The 17,253-nt window shown below is 32.4% G+C and overlaps 1 protein-coding gene across 1 annotated transcript; it reads left to right on the top strand.

Moving 5' to 3' along the window:
• The first annotated feature begins 9,815 nt into the window (after positions 1-9,815).
• On the top strand, positions 9,816-16,885 carry LOC103494054 (importin subunit alpha-4). The gene is made up of 10 exons (XM_008455073.3): positions 9,816-10,352; positions 10,833-10,929; positions 11,010-11,101; positions 11,206-11,337; positions 13,390-13,575; positions 13,681-13,844; positions 14,084-14,162; positions 14,371-14,499; positions 14,759-14,886; positions 16,139-16,885. Exons 1-10 carry the CDS (start codon positions 10,134-10,136, stop codon positions 16,521-16,523), a joined length of 1,611 nt encoding a protein of 536 aa, XP_008453295.1. The 5' UTR covers positions 9,816-10,133; the 3' UTR covers positions 16,524-16,885.
• Positions 16,886-17,253: the final 368 nt, after the last annotated feature.

Raw genomic sequence — 17,253 nt, 5'->3', positions numbered from 1 at the left:
TTGATATAACTTCACATATAATACTTGTAGTTGTAGTTAGTTAAATCTTCTTAAATAGTATCTTACATTATTTATTCGGAAGCTTTTATGGAATCATACGATAAACCATATTATATCTATATTTTAACATATTTTAATTTATAAGGACCAAAATTTCAAAATTTTCTATAAATTATATAATACTAAAAAATTCATATTAATTTCAAGGTAAAAATAATATTGATAATTAGGAGAAGAAAAATAATGGAGTCAAAACTACTAATATTCCCCATATACAATTTAGAATCGACTAGTTTTTAAAAGAAAAATTGTAAGAAATAAACGTTTGACAAAATATTTATAAATCAAGTATAATAATTTTTGTCATTTAATGATTTTATCCTATAGACGATAAATAATTTGTTAATTTTTTCTATTTTTTAAAAAGTAAACAACATTAAATAATTTCCTTGAAAACTAACTCTTTTTTTTTTTTAAGAAAAGCAAAAACGATACTAATACATTTGTGAAGAAAATACATTTTTCTAAAATGTAATACTAAATCAGAATTATTGTTGTATAAGGTCTCAACTTGTTGGTTTCTATTTTAGTTCAATCATGTCAAGAGTAGAAAATTAGTATTTTAATTACCATATTAATATGATAGGGATAGGGATAGGGATAGGGATAGGGAGTGCTTCAATTAAATTATGCTACAATAATTAGTACTTTAATTAGCTAAGTTATCTATCTATATATATATATATATATATATATATATATAAACATGTAGAACAATTCGTATTGTGTGGACATTTCCTTATATTCAACAAAGGATTATTATAGCTTTTTATAAGCTTTCCATATCACCTATTATACTTCTTTTTCCATTTATTCTCTAATTGTGTTATAAATGCTCAAATAAAGCGAGGATGAAATTTCAAATTTTGAAAACAATAACGGATTTCGTGAACTGCGAATGTTCAAATAAACTAAGAATTTGAACCATTCAAACTACTCATCTCAATATGTTAAGGTTTTTTTTCTATTTAATTTGAGTTGGTTATTTCGAAAAAATTGAAAATTTGAGTTGATTCCCAAGAAATTTGATGTTTTCGAAATCTCTTTAAATTAGTTTAGTTTTTTTTTGTCCTATTTGAATGGGTTGTTTTCTTGAAACAGTTAACCAAATTTTCGAGTCCGTTCTTTTTACCCACCTCAACTCAATGTCAATATCCTTAAATTATAGAGAGATCCATATCTAAGTTCAAATTGAATTTTTTTTTTTTTTGTCAATCTCCTCAAACCAGATTTTTGAGTCATTCAACAATTTTTAAATTCACAAATCATTTAGATATAAAACTAAAAGTTGAAGACGAACTTCGACATATAATTTTAAGGTTTAAATATTAAGAAACGAATGAGATATTTTTAACTTAACATAAAAAATGAAAATTCACAAACTTATTCAATATTTAGAATTAAATTTATAATCTCCAAAAACTAAACTCATAGCAAAACTAAAAGAATATGATAACAAAATATTTTTTATTCTTCTAGTGATAGTTTGTATAGACTAACTTCTCAAGTATTTAGTTTTTTCGATGATTAAAAAAAGTTAAGATAAGGTTTGGAAATATTCTCAAAATTGATTTAAAATACGAAAATGGGCCACTTCTGAGCCCAACAACCAACCTTTGGAGGACACTTCAAATTCAAAGTTATTCTTTAAAAAATATAATACATCATTTGAAAATTAAAAAAAAAAAAATAGTCCTTTTTATTATAAATACTGTGAATATATAGATGTCCACTGTCTAACCATGCTATATGTCTTGTTATTATTATTATAGATACGTAGCTTCCAAATAAGATCATTCCTTTAATACATCTGTCAAGTAAATATGATCTCTTAATAGTCAAGTAATGCCATATCCTACTTGCCAAGTTGCTTATAAATTGTGACATTTGGTGAAGTTGAAAGAAGCACACTCACATCGGATAAAATAGAGAAGTTTAATAATTTTAAAATTTTCTTAATTTTTTCTTTTATTTTCTTATTTTTATTTATTTATTTTATTAGTTCATAGTATATATCTTTTTAATTTCTTTGATGGTGCCTCGCTTTTGCACCACCTTTTGACTTTAAAAAATCAAAAATATTTTTTAAAGGGGAAAATTAGAATGAGAAAAATATCTTTGATTTCTTTTGATATATAAATACTCACATGATGAAGAGTAGTCCCTTTAGAATAAAAAAAACATACAAACAAAATATCATGTTTCAAATTTTAATTCTTTAGAAAAGACAATTATTTAAAAAGAAGATAAAAATTGTCATTTTAGTCCCTACTTGGAATTTTCTTTCACCCTCGTCCTTATGTGTTTTAAAAATATCTATTGTAATAGATTTTTTTTATTATTATTTTTCTTTCACTTTTGTTCATATAATATTGTGTTAATTGGGAAAAAATTAACAAATCATGATCGATATTAAACTTTTAAATCGTTATAAGTAAATAAATTTATAAACTTTAAAATTTTTTAAAATTGTTTATGCATTCAATTTTGAAATACAAATATGTATACACTTCTTCAAAAAGATGAATCGATAAAATGAACAATTAAAATGAATACAAATGTTATTTTTCAAGAAGTCTTGATTCATACTAATTATTAAAGTCTATCGATCTATCATTTTATCATTTTAATCATGAAATAGAAAGTCTAATAATATAATGTTTATTCAAAAGGGTACAACCCTCAAATTTTAAGAACTTTGACAAAAAGTGAGCAACCATGATTGAGATTTTAAATTAATAATTAACCAAAAAGAATATAATATTTTAATCGCGATGCTTAAATTTTAAAACATCACATTTCAATTTTCTAACTTTCGAGTTTAATTTCCATTTCATCTTTTAAAATTCAAAAGAATAACATATTTTTCCTAGCTTTCTCTCAACATTTTACATTTTTACCTTCGAATTTTCTTTAATGCCCACCCCTGTCTTTACTAACTCCAAATTAGTTATTTCAAACAATCATGAAATAAAAGCAAAATTCTAACTTTAATAGTGGAAGAAAATTAATGAAAAAACTATAAAGTATAATTCTTTTCGTTCTTTGAAATTAATTTATAATCAACATTACTAATTAAGTACTTATTAAAATATCAAAATTAACTGCATAAATTTTTGAGTTTTAAAAATTAAACAATAATATCATGAAGGATGAATGAAAAAATTAGATAAAAATGATTTCTTCTCAGCTATATATACGCATATTTGCGTATGCAACGGTTGATCACCACCATAGCAACTTAGAAGTAAAAGTAAAAGTTGGTCAGTTGAATTTATTCTATAACAGAAATGTGAGGTTGAATTTTTTCACTCAACATGTTGATTGGCTTTTTTTGATGTATGGGATAGTCTAAGTCAAGTCGTGTGGTTGGGGACAAAAAAATAAAATAAAATAAAAGGGAAATATGTAATGGTAATAAATGAATAGAATGCTTCGTCACTAAGTTTAAAAGAGCTATCTCCCAATTTAATTAGACGCGTTTGATTATAATTGGTGATACATAGCTGTCTTGTTGTGTTGCGTTGTGTTTGGGTCTTTTTCAATTTAAATTTTACGACCCATTGTTTTCACATTTTCATTATTATAATGACATAAATCCACACAGAACCAAACTTTTGAATTTCAAATTTTAAATTAATTACTATATGTATAAATCATAAAGAACATTCTACAAAAAAGAAAGAAAAACCCTAATGAACTGACTACTAATTTTGAGGAAGATCAAAATCAAATTAGGGCTCGTACTACTTACAATCCCCACTCGTAAATTCAACCAGAAAATAAACAAATTGAGTTTAGGAAAAGAAAAAAAGGAATAAATCTGACACTGAGTAAAGTACTAGAATGAATCGGTTCTTACCAGTAGAAAGAAAACTGTGCTTTCTAATGCCGCTGAGGAAGCGAGGAATGATTATTTTACAAGTTGCAGCCGTAGAAGACGAAGAAGAAGCCGATCATGGAGACTAAGGCGACGGATTCGAAGGCGGTGGTGACGGACCAAAGGACTTCATCAACGATGGAAATGTTGAGAAGGCCGCGACGCCAGCGACGGAACCAGGCGGAGGAGCTCCAGTTCCATGAGAAAAGCGAGGAGAGAAGGTCGGTCCATCGGAATATGGAGGATCTGAAGGAAAATTCGAATTCCGTCAAACGGAATGCCGATCTCGGTGACGTTCCCGCCATTGCTCTCTCCGCCTCCGGAAACTCTGGCTAGAGATTATAGTCTATAGAGAGTCTTTGTGAGCGGAGGTTACAAAAATTGAAGACAGAGAGGGAATGGGAATTAATATTAAGTGCGGCCGCGCCTACAGGAAATTTATAATTTCTTTTACTCGAAGTTTCAAGAAATTCAATGTCATTTTAATATTAACTAATTTTCATAATATTTTAGATTTCAAAATAAGTTTGTATTACTTTTTTATATTATATTTACAACAATAATTTTATTGTTTAATTATTATGTTTCGTAAATTTTCTTATGATATAATTGAAATATCGATTCGATTTTAATAATTTAGGAATACTTATAAAATTTTTAATTATTAGTAGGTTAGTAATTCTTGAAAATTTGTTTTTGTTGTTCATTAACATTTTTATTATTAATTTTGAGAATATATTGGTAAAGTAGTCTTAAATTTATTGCTTTATTATTTAACAAATTTAAGTAAAATATAATTTCCACACTTCTAAATTTAATATTTATGGAAAAGTTGAAGTTAGGAGAGGTAAAAAATTACAATAATAATGAAAATAAATCACAAGTTTAGTCTCTAAATGATGAAGTTTGTGGGTTATTAGTTCCTAAATTTTAAAATTATTTAATATATTGAGATCTTATAATTTTATGTCTAAAACCTTCATACCCTTAAGCTTTCACGTTATCTCATCAATTGGAAGTTGGAAGTATTAATTTTGCATTGGCCCTATTTCATAATTTTTTTTTTATTTATTTAACAAATCTACTTGTCATAAAAAAAATCAAGTTTATTTAATATAACCATTGATTTTTTTAAAAAAATTCCACCTGTTAAATGACTTTTTAATATTTAAAATTGAACAAACTTCAAATCACATAGATTTATCGGTGTCTTCAATTTTGCAATTTCATTTTGTTGTCAACCGCTAAAATTAGCATAACTTTAGGCAATATTTCTATGGTTTTGCTATATCAATATTAGGATAATATTTAACATCATGCTAGAATTAGCATAAGTTAGCAATATTTGACATGATTGGGCAATCTCTAATTTCATTTTGTTAATCTCTTTCTTGCGTTAAAATTTATAATTGAAAGCCTTGACGGTTCACATCTTGTCTATCAAACTTTATGTTTAAATTGATCTATTAATTGGTGAAGATGTTGTCTATTTCGATAAACAAAACTAATTTATAAGTACCACTATACTTATTCGTTATAATTGGGTAAATTTTGAAATTAGCTTTCTCAAATTACATTTCTTTTCTTTTACTATTAAACCTCCTTGTGACTAGGTTAGTAATTAACTTTGGAATATGAATTAGAGGACTTTAGATATTATATTTTTATTGAAATTTTTAAAATTTATAGATAATGCTTGTTAGATTGATATATTTGACTACGTTGATAAGCATATTGTGTAGTTTGTAATCTATTAAAATTTTCATTTATGTATTTTATTCTAGTCAAAACCTCTGCATGGTTCCTTAAATAAATAGAAAATTAATAATAACAACTAATATGTTCATCGACAGATAAACATTGTAATGATTGAAAAGTTTGTGAATTGATTTTTTTGATATCTCATTATCCACTACAAGAAAAAGGAGATCTCCCGACGCGCAAAAGCATCGGGAGATGCAAAATTGTCAAGAAAGGATCTTTTAACGTATAAACGCGCGTTGGGACGAAAGTTGGGCAAAATGAGTTGGGAGGATTTTTCGACGTACAAAACGAAGTGTCGGGAGATCATAGACATATCCCGACGCTGTAGCTAGACATATTCTGACATTGTATACATCGTGGGAATATGTCTAGGATCTCTCAACGCTTCGTTTTGTGCATCGAGAAATTCTTTATTTTTTTTTTCTAAAAATACCTTCCATTATTAAATAGAAAGTAGTACAAATCATTGGGTAACCATCCACTTCCTTATCAAAACCATCTCCATCGTCATCATCTTCATTGCTTGGGTAACCATCCATTTCATCATCTTCTTCAACTTCCTCCTTTTTTGCAGCTTTTGTGTGCAAATGAGCATGAACATACAAGGATTCAAACAAAAATCAAACCATGCAGACACATTAGCAATAAGTAAACAAACAAAAAAAAACTATAGTTTACCTTCTAAACTCAGCATTGTTGCTAAGAACATGAATGAGCAATTACAACCCCATTCCAAACTTTTGAATATAACAAAAACAGAAATCAAGAAGAAATATTGGGAGAGGTAGAATGAAAAAAAGAAACCCACCGATAGAAAATGAAAGAACAAATTCAAAGGGAGTTGTATTTAGAATTTTAAACTTTGAATTACCTCCAACTAAGAGGTCGTGATAGAGACGAAGGCGAAAGTAGTGGTAGCGGTGGACAAAGCGGGCGACTAACTACAACGACGATGCACCAGCACTAACAGCGACAACGGCGCTGGCCTTAACCACGAAGGAGCAACCCTAGGGAACTCCATTTATACCCATCCCTTTCCCCTTCTTTGCAAATCTGTGAAGGGGGAGGGTTTTTTAAAGGTTAACTCTCGACACTTTACTTAAAGCGTCGGGATATATCCAAGAATTCTCGATGCTTTACTTAAAGCGTCGAGATATATCTAAGAACTCCCCATGCTTTACTTAATGTGTCGGGATATATCCAAGAAGTCCAGATGCTTTACTTAAAACGTCGGGATATATCCAAGAACTCTTGACGTGTTGCTTTGTGCGCTGGGAGTTCTTGGATATATCCCGATGTTTTAAGTAAAGTGTCAGGAATTCTTGCCTCTCTCGACACCTCAATTTATGCTTCGAGAGAGGCACTAACTCTCGATGCCATATCTCCTGACGGTGTAAAACGACGTTGAAAGATCCGAAACTTCTTGTAGTAACCATTGTATTTTCACCGATTTGTTACTTAAAGAAACCGAAATTCAATGACTAAGCTAGACTACTTGATTTGAAGTTAGTGTATAGGTTAAATAAATTAATTGTAATAGAAGAAATAGATCACGTTTGAGGATAAAACTCAAGCTAATATATATGTCTTTTATTATAAGAAAAAAAAGGAAATAATTCAAATGTTTTATTATTAATTTAAAAGTATCATTAACCATTATTGTTATTATTATTATTTTATAGTATTCTTTTAGGATTAATTTTTAAAATTTTTTTTTGTAGATTGATGGATATAAATTTGATGGTTGACATTTAAGTAGATGTAGATGCCTAGATGGCAAGGTTTTTAATCACGTGCCTTAACTTAAGTCTTAGAATAATTGAAATCAACTCAAAGACTTCTCATTAAAATATGACTAGTGACAAAATTAATATAATGAATATATATATATATATATATATATATATATATATATATATATAAACAAACTATTTACATTACTACACAGAAAAAAATCATTAAAAGAGAATTTATTATACATGAAAGATAATCTTTTGTCAATTTTTTAATTTTTCTCTTTATTCAATAAATTTTAAAATAAACGGCAATAAATATTTAAAACTATATTTTAAAATTTAATAATGTAATGTCCTAGGTTCAAAACTTGGAATTCATATTCTCGATATTTTTCTACAATTTAGCGCCGCCTTAAGTTTGGAGTTATTATGATTGAGCCATCGAAAAAGAGAGTGTACCTTATCTGGTAAGTGTATTAACTTTTAGGGGCCGTTTGGGGAAAGGGTTGGGTTATGGGGGGTTAGAGGTTATGATAAACCTAGTGTTAAGATAAACCTAGGATTATAATAAGATGTGTTTGAGGGAAGGGTTATGGAGGAAGTGTTATGATAAGATGTGTTTGGAGGAAGGGTTATAAAGGAAGTGTTATGATAATGTTGTGAAGAAGGATTGAGGAAAAGTTGAAGAGGAGTTAAGAAGTGTTGAAGAAGGGTTGAGGAAGGGTTAAGAAGTTAAAACTAGGGTTACATAATCCTTCCCCCAAACGGGGGTTGGATTACATAACCCTAACCCCCCATAATCCAACCCTTCCCCCAAACGCCCCCTTAATTCTTTATTAATTTTACTTTCATGTCTTGTCAAGATCTATCTCTTTTGTTTAGATGTGATATTAGTTCATTCATGTACGACGTACCTATCATAAACTTAGGATGTTATAAATAATTTATATTTACTAATTGGTTTACTTTAGGATGCATCATACAAGATAATCATAAGCTGGCATTATAACCAGCTATAAGTTATGTTTTTTGTGAGATATTTAAGCAACTTATTATTATAATCTAAACAACTCCAATTCTTTGTATTATGTTTGTTGGTAAGTGTATAAACTACACTAAATTTTACATGCCATCCTTATTATTAGGCTGAAATAGAGTTTTAAAAGAAAATTTGGGCCAACTACTTATTAAATATAATTTGGATATGAAATTGAAAAATTATTTTAAATGTTAAAATTTTAAAAATATTAAAAAATGGGGTAAAATATCACTATCTAGACTGTTTGTATATATCGTGATATATTTTGGTCTATGGAAATAAGAAGATCAAAAGCATTCCATACGACAAAGGTGAGAAAATCATTGATGAATGCCACTGATTGAAAGGAGCATTAACCTAAATGTCAATGCTTCAAATCCTTTCATGGATGGGATGAGAGTTGGTGTGGTTTTGCATGATTTGCAGGGTGAGAGGGTTGGTGCTATTTTCAGGAGATCTACCAGGAGATCTACGTGTTGAAGTGGTTGTTGAAGCTCTGGCTTCATTATATAGGTTTAAAGAGGCTTTTGAGATGACTTTATCCAATGTTTGTATGTTTCTTATGGGAGAATTCACCCCATCCTTGTCGAGGTAATGGGTCCCTCCTTTTTTCATGTTAAAAAAAAACGTAACTTGCAGTGATCGAGACTAATGACAGTACATGCTACACGATACACACTGGTGGCAACTTCTTCGATGATAGACAACAGAGATCAACGATCGACACTATAGGGTATTTGACGACAAACTCCGTTTTTGGGTGGTGAGAGGTTGCTTGCTAAACGTGAGGAGTGACTTTGTTGAATCTAAAAGTGAAAATGAAACAATTTATGTTGGAACTTGGGCTTGGACATTTAAGTTGGGCTTAAAACGAACTAAATTAAAACTAGACAAAATGTAATGTGTATATGTGCATGCGTATGCATATATGTGTATGTGTATGTGTATATGTAGATATAAATCTAATCAGGCTTGATGTCGATTAGGTTTTGTCTAGAAATCGAGCCTGATGCTCTTTCTTATAACTCGAATATGACCATTCTTATTTGTTAATTATATTTACTTTTTCTTGTCAAAAAGTATAAAAAGCTTACTTTGATTGTAACAAGTTGTATTTGGAGCACATGCTATTTTAATATGAGTTAATACAACTTTGGGAGGAAAGAAGGGTAAGAAATAACAGAGTAACCAAATTAATTTGAAATACTATTTTTTATAATTGAACAAATCATAAAGTCAGCTACAAGAAAGATAAAAAAAAAAAAAGTTAAATGGCTATTCAAAGAGGCTTAAATTGGTAATTCAACTTGAAATTTCTATCTTTTCTAAAAAAACTTAAAAATTCTTCTATAGGATTTGAAAAAAGAAGAACAAAAACAGAATGAGAGAGTAAAATGGGAAAGTTGGAAGAGAAGAAAACAAATTCAAAATCATTTTGACTGTAGGGCTGTTCCCTGTTTCCTCCAAAGTCTCAACCAATCCATCATCCATTCATCCATCCATCATCAATCCATCCACCAAATTGCCAACCAAAGACTGCCCATTTCCGCTCTCAGCAACAACAGCTCAATCCCCATTCCCCTTCCCAACCCCAAACCCACCAACCCCAGCCTCTCAAATCGCCTTCCAAGAACCACCCACTTCACCTCCTGCAATGTCTCTCCGACCCACCACCCGTACCGATGTCCGCAAGAAGTCTTACAAGACCGGGGTCGATGCCGATGAGGCTAGAAGGAGGAGAGAGGATAATCTTGTCGAGATCAGGAAGAACAAGCGTGAGGATAACTTGCTTAAGAAGAGGAGAGAAGGGCTTCTCTTGCATTCCCAGCAATTGCTTGATGCCGCTCAGAATGCTGTCGCCGCCGAGAAGCGTGTACGGGTTTTACTTGTTTGGTGATTTCGATTGATTGGACTTATTTTCTTTAGTTTTTTCATATGGGGTTCTTTGATTTGCTTTTTTCCTATTTGGGTTTCTGCGGAAATGGAGGATTGTATTAGCAATTTGGATTCTGATTCGTTGATTTTACTAAATCTGATTCTGGGTTTTGCTGACTTTGTTGACCAATAGTTTTGAACCGGGGGGAAGTATTGTTGGAAGTGATTTCCATGTTTAACATTCAACGAGGGCAATTTCTGCAATCTTTTATTTTCACGAGTCACTTTAGAAGTTTGTTTCTATTATGCACATTTTTGACACTCTGTGGAAAGTTCTTTTTTTGAATCTTGGTCCATGTTCTCTCTCACTTTGCTCGAAATAATTTCTGCAGTATTTAACTGGTATATGGATCTTGCCTAATTATTTTCATCTTATTTATGTTTGATTGGTAATTTTGATGTTGCTTTGCAATTTCAGTTGGAGAGTATTCCTGTATTGGTACAAGGGGTGTGGTCTGCTGATACAGCCGGACAGCTTGAAGCCACTACCCAATTTAGAAAGCTATTGTCTATTGGTAAGGGTGTTGTTGAAATGAATGAACACGTTCTGTTCTTCCTCCATTGTTGTTCAGTCTTGATTTGAATTTATGTGCAGAGCGTAGCCCTCCAATTGATGAAGTAATCAAAGCTGGTGTAGTTCCCAAGTTTGTGGAGTTTCTTGGAAGGCATGATCTACCCCAGTTGCAAGTTGGATTCCTTGAAACATTTTGTTCACTTTTCTTTCTGTACCTTTGGGTTTTAATTGAATGGTTTCAAGACACCAATGTGACTGATGATTTCGATGGATGCAGTTTGAAGCTGCATGGGCCTTGACCAATATTGCATCTGGAACATCAGAGCATACACGAGTTGTCATTGACCATGGTGCTGTCCCTATTTTTGTACAGCTTTTGAGCTCAGGCAGTGACGATGTCAGGGAGCAGGTTGGCACAGATTCTTTCTTTTTCATCTTCATCTTTTTAGAAATGGTACTAGCTTTTCTTTAGGTTGTGAACTGATAATATTTGTGCCAAAAGATGGTAAAGCCTTTCTGACTGATGGAGGTTATACTTAATATGCACGTAGTTCAGTTGGTGAAAGCCTGTAAAGGGTCATAACTACAATAAAAGCTAGGTGGGAATGAGAATATTCCATTTCTAGGCCAAAAGAACAATTGTAAACAAACAGTTGACTATGCCCCTATGAGCATCCAGATTTCATTGTAATTGTGTTTTTCCGGTAGAATCATCATACATATTTTCAGATTATGATACATAAGGGGAAGGAGTTCAATTACTATTACAATTGTTGCTCCTGAAAAAGTCTAAAAAATCAAGGGGAAGGAAGTGGTGGCTCAGATCTTCCTCATGTCTTTTAGACTGCGCAATAGTTTGAGTTTCTGGATTTAACTCTATTAAAAATATTACCCAAAGCCTCCGAAAAGTCTTGAAAAGTTAATCTTTTTAGATCTGCAACAGTTTGGGGATCTACTAGAGTGTACGCTAATTTCCAGATTTTTTATCATCCCTTTTGAAGAAGGATAGAACTTACAAGGAACTAATCTTCTCCTTAGCATTTAGTAAAACCAGGGTCTCATTACATTATCTTTTGGTGAAAATCCAGCTCGATCATATTAATTCATTGAACTCGCAATAGTTGATCATGTCTTCTGTTACTGGCATATGGACCAGGGAAGGAGCCACAGAGCTATTTTCCTCTCAACCATCTCTCCACAATCTAATCTTCTTCCTATTTTATGCCTTGGAGGTCATAAAATGACTTCTGAAGATGCTGATTCTTCGTTATGAAATGCATGAGCTATATAGTACTGGTCTTGATATCAAGAGGAGACCAGCCTGATGGATGAGATCCGTGTTTGAAATTTTTTGGTGATACCAGGATCAGGGGATGTTCCTTGTTCATTTGGGCATCTCAAAAGCCATTTTGAAGAGATTTTGATTGTGATAAATATCATAAATTAAGTCACCAATTATTATTACCCAACTGCGCCAATCATCAATTGGGAGCTGTACTGTAGTCTGTATTTCAACTCGCAAGTGCTACCTTTAGCTTTAAAATCATCATATCATGCTGTAGAAAGCCTTTGAAGAGCTTCCTCCAACGAAATAGGGATTTCGAAGACAGAAATATAATAAGTTGGAATACTTACTGAATTATGTGAATTTACTCCTTTTTATAAAATATTCAAAAAAGAAAAAAAAGCTCCCTCTTAGTCGATTGTTTTTCCATATGTTAAGTTTGTCTTAACCTTCCTTTTCCACTGGACTCCAAAATTCTCTTTTAGTATATTTAGATAAAGCATTAGCCAATTAGCTTTAGTGCTCTGAGGCTGAGAGCATTGCCTTTGCCTCAACCTCGCTACAGCAGCAATTAAGCCCATTACTACTGATATAATGCGGTTCCCTTCAGTTCTAACGTTATTTCAGAGATTTTTTGGATACTCATTAGATTTTTGAGTTTTTTGTAGCCTATGGTTTCTGAAAATGAGAGTGTTGTCAGTAAATTGTGAGTGGGCTATGTGCAGGCCATTGTTACCAGTAGAGAAGATCCTTTGACCAAGGCCATTTTTGAAGCTTCAAATTTGGAATGAAAACCATCTTGTTGAAATAAGTTCTAACGTTTGTGTTTATTTTTTATGTTGTAATAATATGAATGGAAGAATTACTAGAATAGTTATGATTGTGCTTCGTCTATCCTTAAAAGTTAAAACTATTGATCTCTGTTCTTTCTGGAGCAGTGAATATATTCAATATATACCTTTCATAGATCTATTTCTGTCCTATTATGCTATGCCTTGAACTTGTTTCAAATTTCTATTCAACACTCTGTGTTCCTGTAAAATATAATGACATCTTTGCCTTTACGGGACGATTTGGCACGGAAAGTCTTCACTTATTATTTATTATTAGTCTTTTTTTGGACAATACCACTATTACTTGATTTGCTTAATAACATCATTTCCTATTCTTGCACAGGCTGTGTGGGCCTTAGGTAATGTTGCTGGTGACTCTCCAAGTTGTAGGGATCTTGTTCTTAGCCATGGTGCACTAGTGCCGTTACTTGGTCAACTAAATGAGCACTCAAAATTATCCATGCTGAGAAATGCAACATGGACTTTATCTAATTTCTGTCGTGGGAAGCCCCCAACTCCTTTTGATCAGGTTTATTTCAGTTAACCTTTCGAGTTCAAGATCCAACTTTGAGTTTCTTCTAATATTTACTTCTTTTGTTCTGGATGTTGTGTTGGTTAACTTGCACTTACTCAGGTGAAACCTGCTTTACCAGTTCTAAGGCAACTGATCCACTTGAATGATGAAGAAGTTCTAACAGATGCCTGCTGGGCTCTCTCCTACCTATCAGATGGCCCAAATGAAAAAATTCAGGCTGTCATAGAAGCAGGAGTTTGCCCAAGACTTGTGGAGCTTCTGCTGTAAGCTCCTAGATCTCAATTAAGCACACCTTATCTTTACATTTTTTTGATTCCTGAGGTGTCAGCCTCTCCTTGCCTGTTTATGGTGTACCTCAATAATCTGTAGGACGTTATGCTCACAACATATCATAAAAGCACCGCCTGCTAGCACATCTCAATACCTTTGCTTATAGTGATCATGAATAATTTCTTTCCCGATCTTTTTACGTTTGTTACTAACCAGGATTTGTTTCTGTTAGCCACCAATCACCATCGGTTCTGGTGCCAGCTCTTCGAACAGTTGGAAACATTGTTACTGGTGATGATGCTCAGACGCAGGTACCTATTTATGTTTTTTTGTTCTATGGTCTTTCCTTTAGTTTAATATTTCTGATGTATTGTCTTTACAAGAAAAATGATAGAAATTAGGTATTTACCCTTTTTTGGGTTAATCGTGGTCTGTGATTTTTCTCTTGATCATCTTCTCTTTACTTTTTCTTGTCAATTTTAATGATTTTTCGGCATGTTTACCTCCCTCCTTTTTCAGTTTGTGATTGACAACCAAGTTCTACCTAATCTCTATCAACTTCTCACTCAAAATCACAAGAAAAGCATCAAGAAAGAAGCTTGTTGGACAATCTCAAATATCACGGCTGGAAATAGAGCTCAGATACAGGTACCATATTTGCCTTTTGTTATAGATTCTGCTTTATGATAGAAAATGGGCCAAGTATAGATAAAAGGCAAGCAGGGTTTTGTTTGTTGCATTGTAAAGTCTTCTGTGACCTGCGAAATTGACGATCATTATCTGTTCTGTTAGTAACTTGGAAGAAATGTCACTGAAACATATTTCTTCCCTTGTTTCTGCATACACCTATGATAAAAGTTTGAATTGTCTATTCAATATGATTATGACGTTGATTTGGTATGTACAGGCAGTTATCGAGGCAAATATTATCCTTCCTCTTGTTCATCTCCTCCAACATGCAGAATTTGACATCAAGAAGGAGGCTGGGTGGGCTATTTCCAATGCCACCTCGGGAGGATCTCATCAGCAGATTCAGTAAGAAATAATTTACTAGTTCTTAGCGCTTTAATGATCTGGAGTCCTATATACACTAGACGTGACTTCTCTGAAAAACATAGCTTCCATTTAGAAAGATGAACGAATGCAATCGAACTTTAACGAAAAAGACAGACCCCTATAACAAAAAAACCTAAGCTATGACACAAAAAGAGATATTTGGTCTAAGGCAGTGGTAACTCACTCCTATTAAAAGTAGTAAGCTCAAATCTCGACAAGAATTAGGAAACTTTTGGTAGTGGTTTTGAAATTGCGAAAGTCACATTTGGTAGGTTCTACATCACTCAAAAACATGTCTTTAATAATTTAATGTTCAATTTTATACTTTTAGACACTATTTTTATACAATCTGAATTGATTCGAAGGATTACAACATTGTTTTGGATTGATTTTGAACATGGAAAAAAAGTAATTTGTACATTTTTAAAATCACTCTCAATCAGTCCTAAGAGTTACATGATAATTATACAACTCTAAAGGTCTTACCTTTAGAGAAGTGTTAAATCACTAAAATACTTTTGAAATTTCCCATTCATCTCAAGTTAAATAATGCACAAAACGTTGAGAAATATTCTACATACTGCCCTAGAGCTCCTTGTACCAAAATAGTGGACGAAGCAAGATCTTCTCTATCGTCAGGTGATAGCTTTTCTATAAGCTAAACATGCCTAACATCTCAAGAGAAAAACTATCAGAAATCAAATACGTTATGGAAAGTCCTCCCTCATAGAGTATGATCCAAATCCTCGAAGGCATTTACCCAGAGTGTACAACAACAGCCTACAATCTCAGGTCGTGGGGTTTTTTGTCTTGTTCATTTGTCTCCTTCCTTGCTGGAACTGAAAAAGAGATCACTTTGATCGGTCTGGTTTTATCCGCCTTGGGTTTTCTCAGTATTGTTGGGGAAGTAGTATTAGTTTTTTGGTACCTAACTGAAGCCTACAATCTAAATTGTTGATGTGCTCACGATATAGTATATCTTCCCTGGATCAAAAAATCATTTGAACCAGTACGATGACTAAATTTTGTTTCTAACTTGTTCTCTTTTAAATATTTTAGCAAGATAGATTGAATTTCCGTTACTCTTGTCCTCGCTAGTATATTATGTTACACATTTCACAATTAACATGCTAGGCTTATTGGATTGCATGACCTTGGTGGCTGATTCATTATTTTAGCTATGTCTTTGCTGGAAAAGCTGTGGATTTAGCACAATCATTACTCGATGCAGATTTTTGGTGACTCAAGGCTGCATCAAACCGCTCTGTGACCTTCTAACCTGTCCGGATCCAAGAATCGTGACAGTGTGCCTGGAGGGGCTTGATAACATACTCAAGGTTGGGGAAGCTGACAAGGACATGGGAATGAATGGAGGAATAAACATCTATGCACAAGCCATCGATGAGTGTGAAGGGCTTGATAAGATCGAAAACTTGCAGAGTCACGACAACAACGAAATCTACGAGAAGGCGGTGAAGATGTTGGAGAGATACTGGGCGGAAGAAGACGAGGAGCAGGAACAGAACCCACAGCAGAATGGAGATGCAAATCAACACGGGTTTGCATTTGGTGCAAACCAACCAAATGTTCCACCTGGTGGGTTCAAGTTTGGTTGAAATGGGTAGGGTTTTTGTGAAACTGTTATATCAAAAGATTTGTTGTAGGCAGGCCCCTCGGTGTCTTGTTTCTTTCTTGATTGGTTGGTTGGTGTAGTGAAAGGGTTCAACTTTTACGATGTTTTAGCTTGTTTGGTTCACAAGGGTCAGGGTTTTTGATCTGGTCCATGGTTGTTACTTCTATGGAGTTTTGCCCTCAATTTTTTTTGGTCAGCCAAAGCCTTATCTATGTCAAGCCTTTTCTTCTCCTTTCTTTTTAGTACTATATTATATATATATTGCTTTTTTCAGAATCCAAAACTTAACTTTGTATTTACACAGAACATATATACATATTGGTCTGCTCTTGCCTTTGGTTTCTACTTTCTATGACAAATCAAATTCCTATGTTGGCTATAAAACAAAATTACATCTGAGAAAATGGATAATGGTTTTGTTATTTTTAAAGAAGAAAGGCCTTATTACAATGATTTGGGTGACAGACTGACAGTTTTAAGTTAGGTTAAAAAATGTTTTTGATTGGAATTTAGTTGCCAACGTCTTAATAGTCTCTAGAGTCTATACATTTTAATTTACTTTAAAATTTGTGGCAATTTTGGTTTTGTTATGAAAAATCTTTTCGTGTAAAATTAATTAGGTAAAAAAATTAGTTTTTGATTAACGTACCTCCATAATGTTTTTCACAATAAAGATTTAATCGTTACAAATGGTAATATGCAAAAACTAAATT

This window comes from Cucumis melo, chromosome 5, assembly GCF_025177605.1.
Source record: "Cucumis melo cultivar AY chromosome 5, USDA_Cmelo_AY_1.0, whole genome shotgun sequence".
In the NCBI taxonomy this organism is placed as follows: domain Eukaryota; kingdom Viridiplantae; phylum Streptophyta; class Magnoliopsida; order Cucurbitales; family Cucurbitaceae; genus Cucumis; species Cucumis melo.
The sequence above is the reverse complement of the archived record's forward strand: the minus strand, read 5'-3'. Positions and strand labels throughout refer to the sequence as shown.

Bases quoted from the DNA above. Each gene is read 5' to 3' on its own strand.
- LOC103494054 (XM_008455073.3), top strand. From the start codon at position 10,134: ATGTCTCTCCGACCCACCACCCGTACCGATGTCCGCAAGAAGTCTTAC. The intron at 13,576-13,680 runs GTTTATTTCAGT...GCACTTACTCAG, and splicing joins CCCCAACTCCTTTTGATCAG to GTGAAACCTGCTTTACCAGT. The intron at 14,163-14,370 runs GTACCTATTTAT...CTCCTTTTTCAG, and splicing joins GTGATGATGCTCAGACGCAG to TTTGTGATTGACAACCAAGT.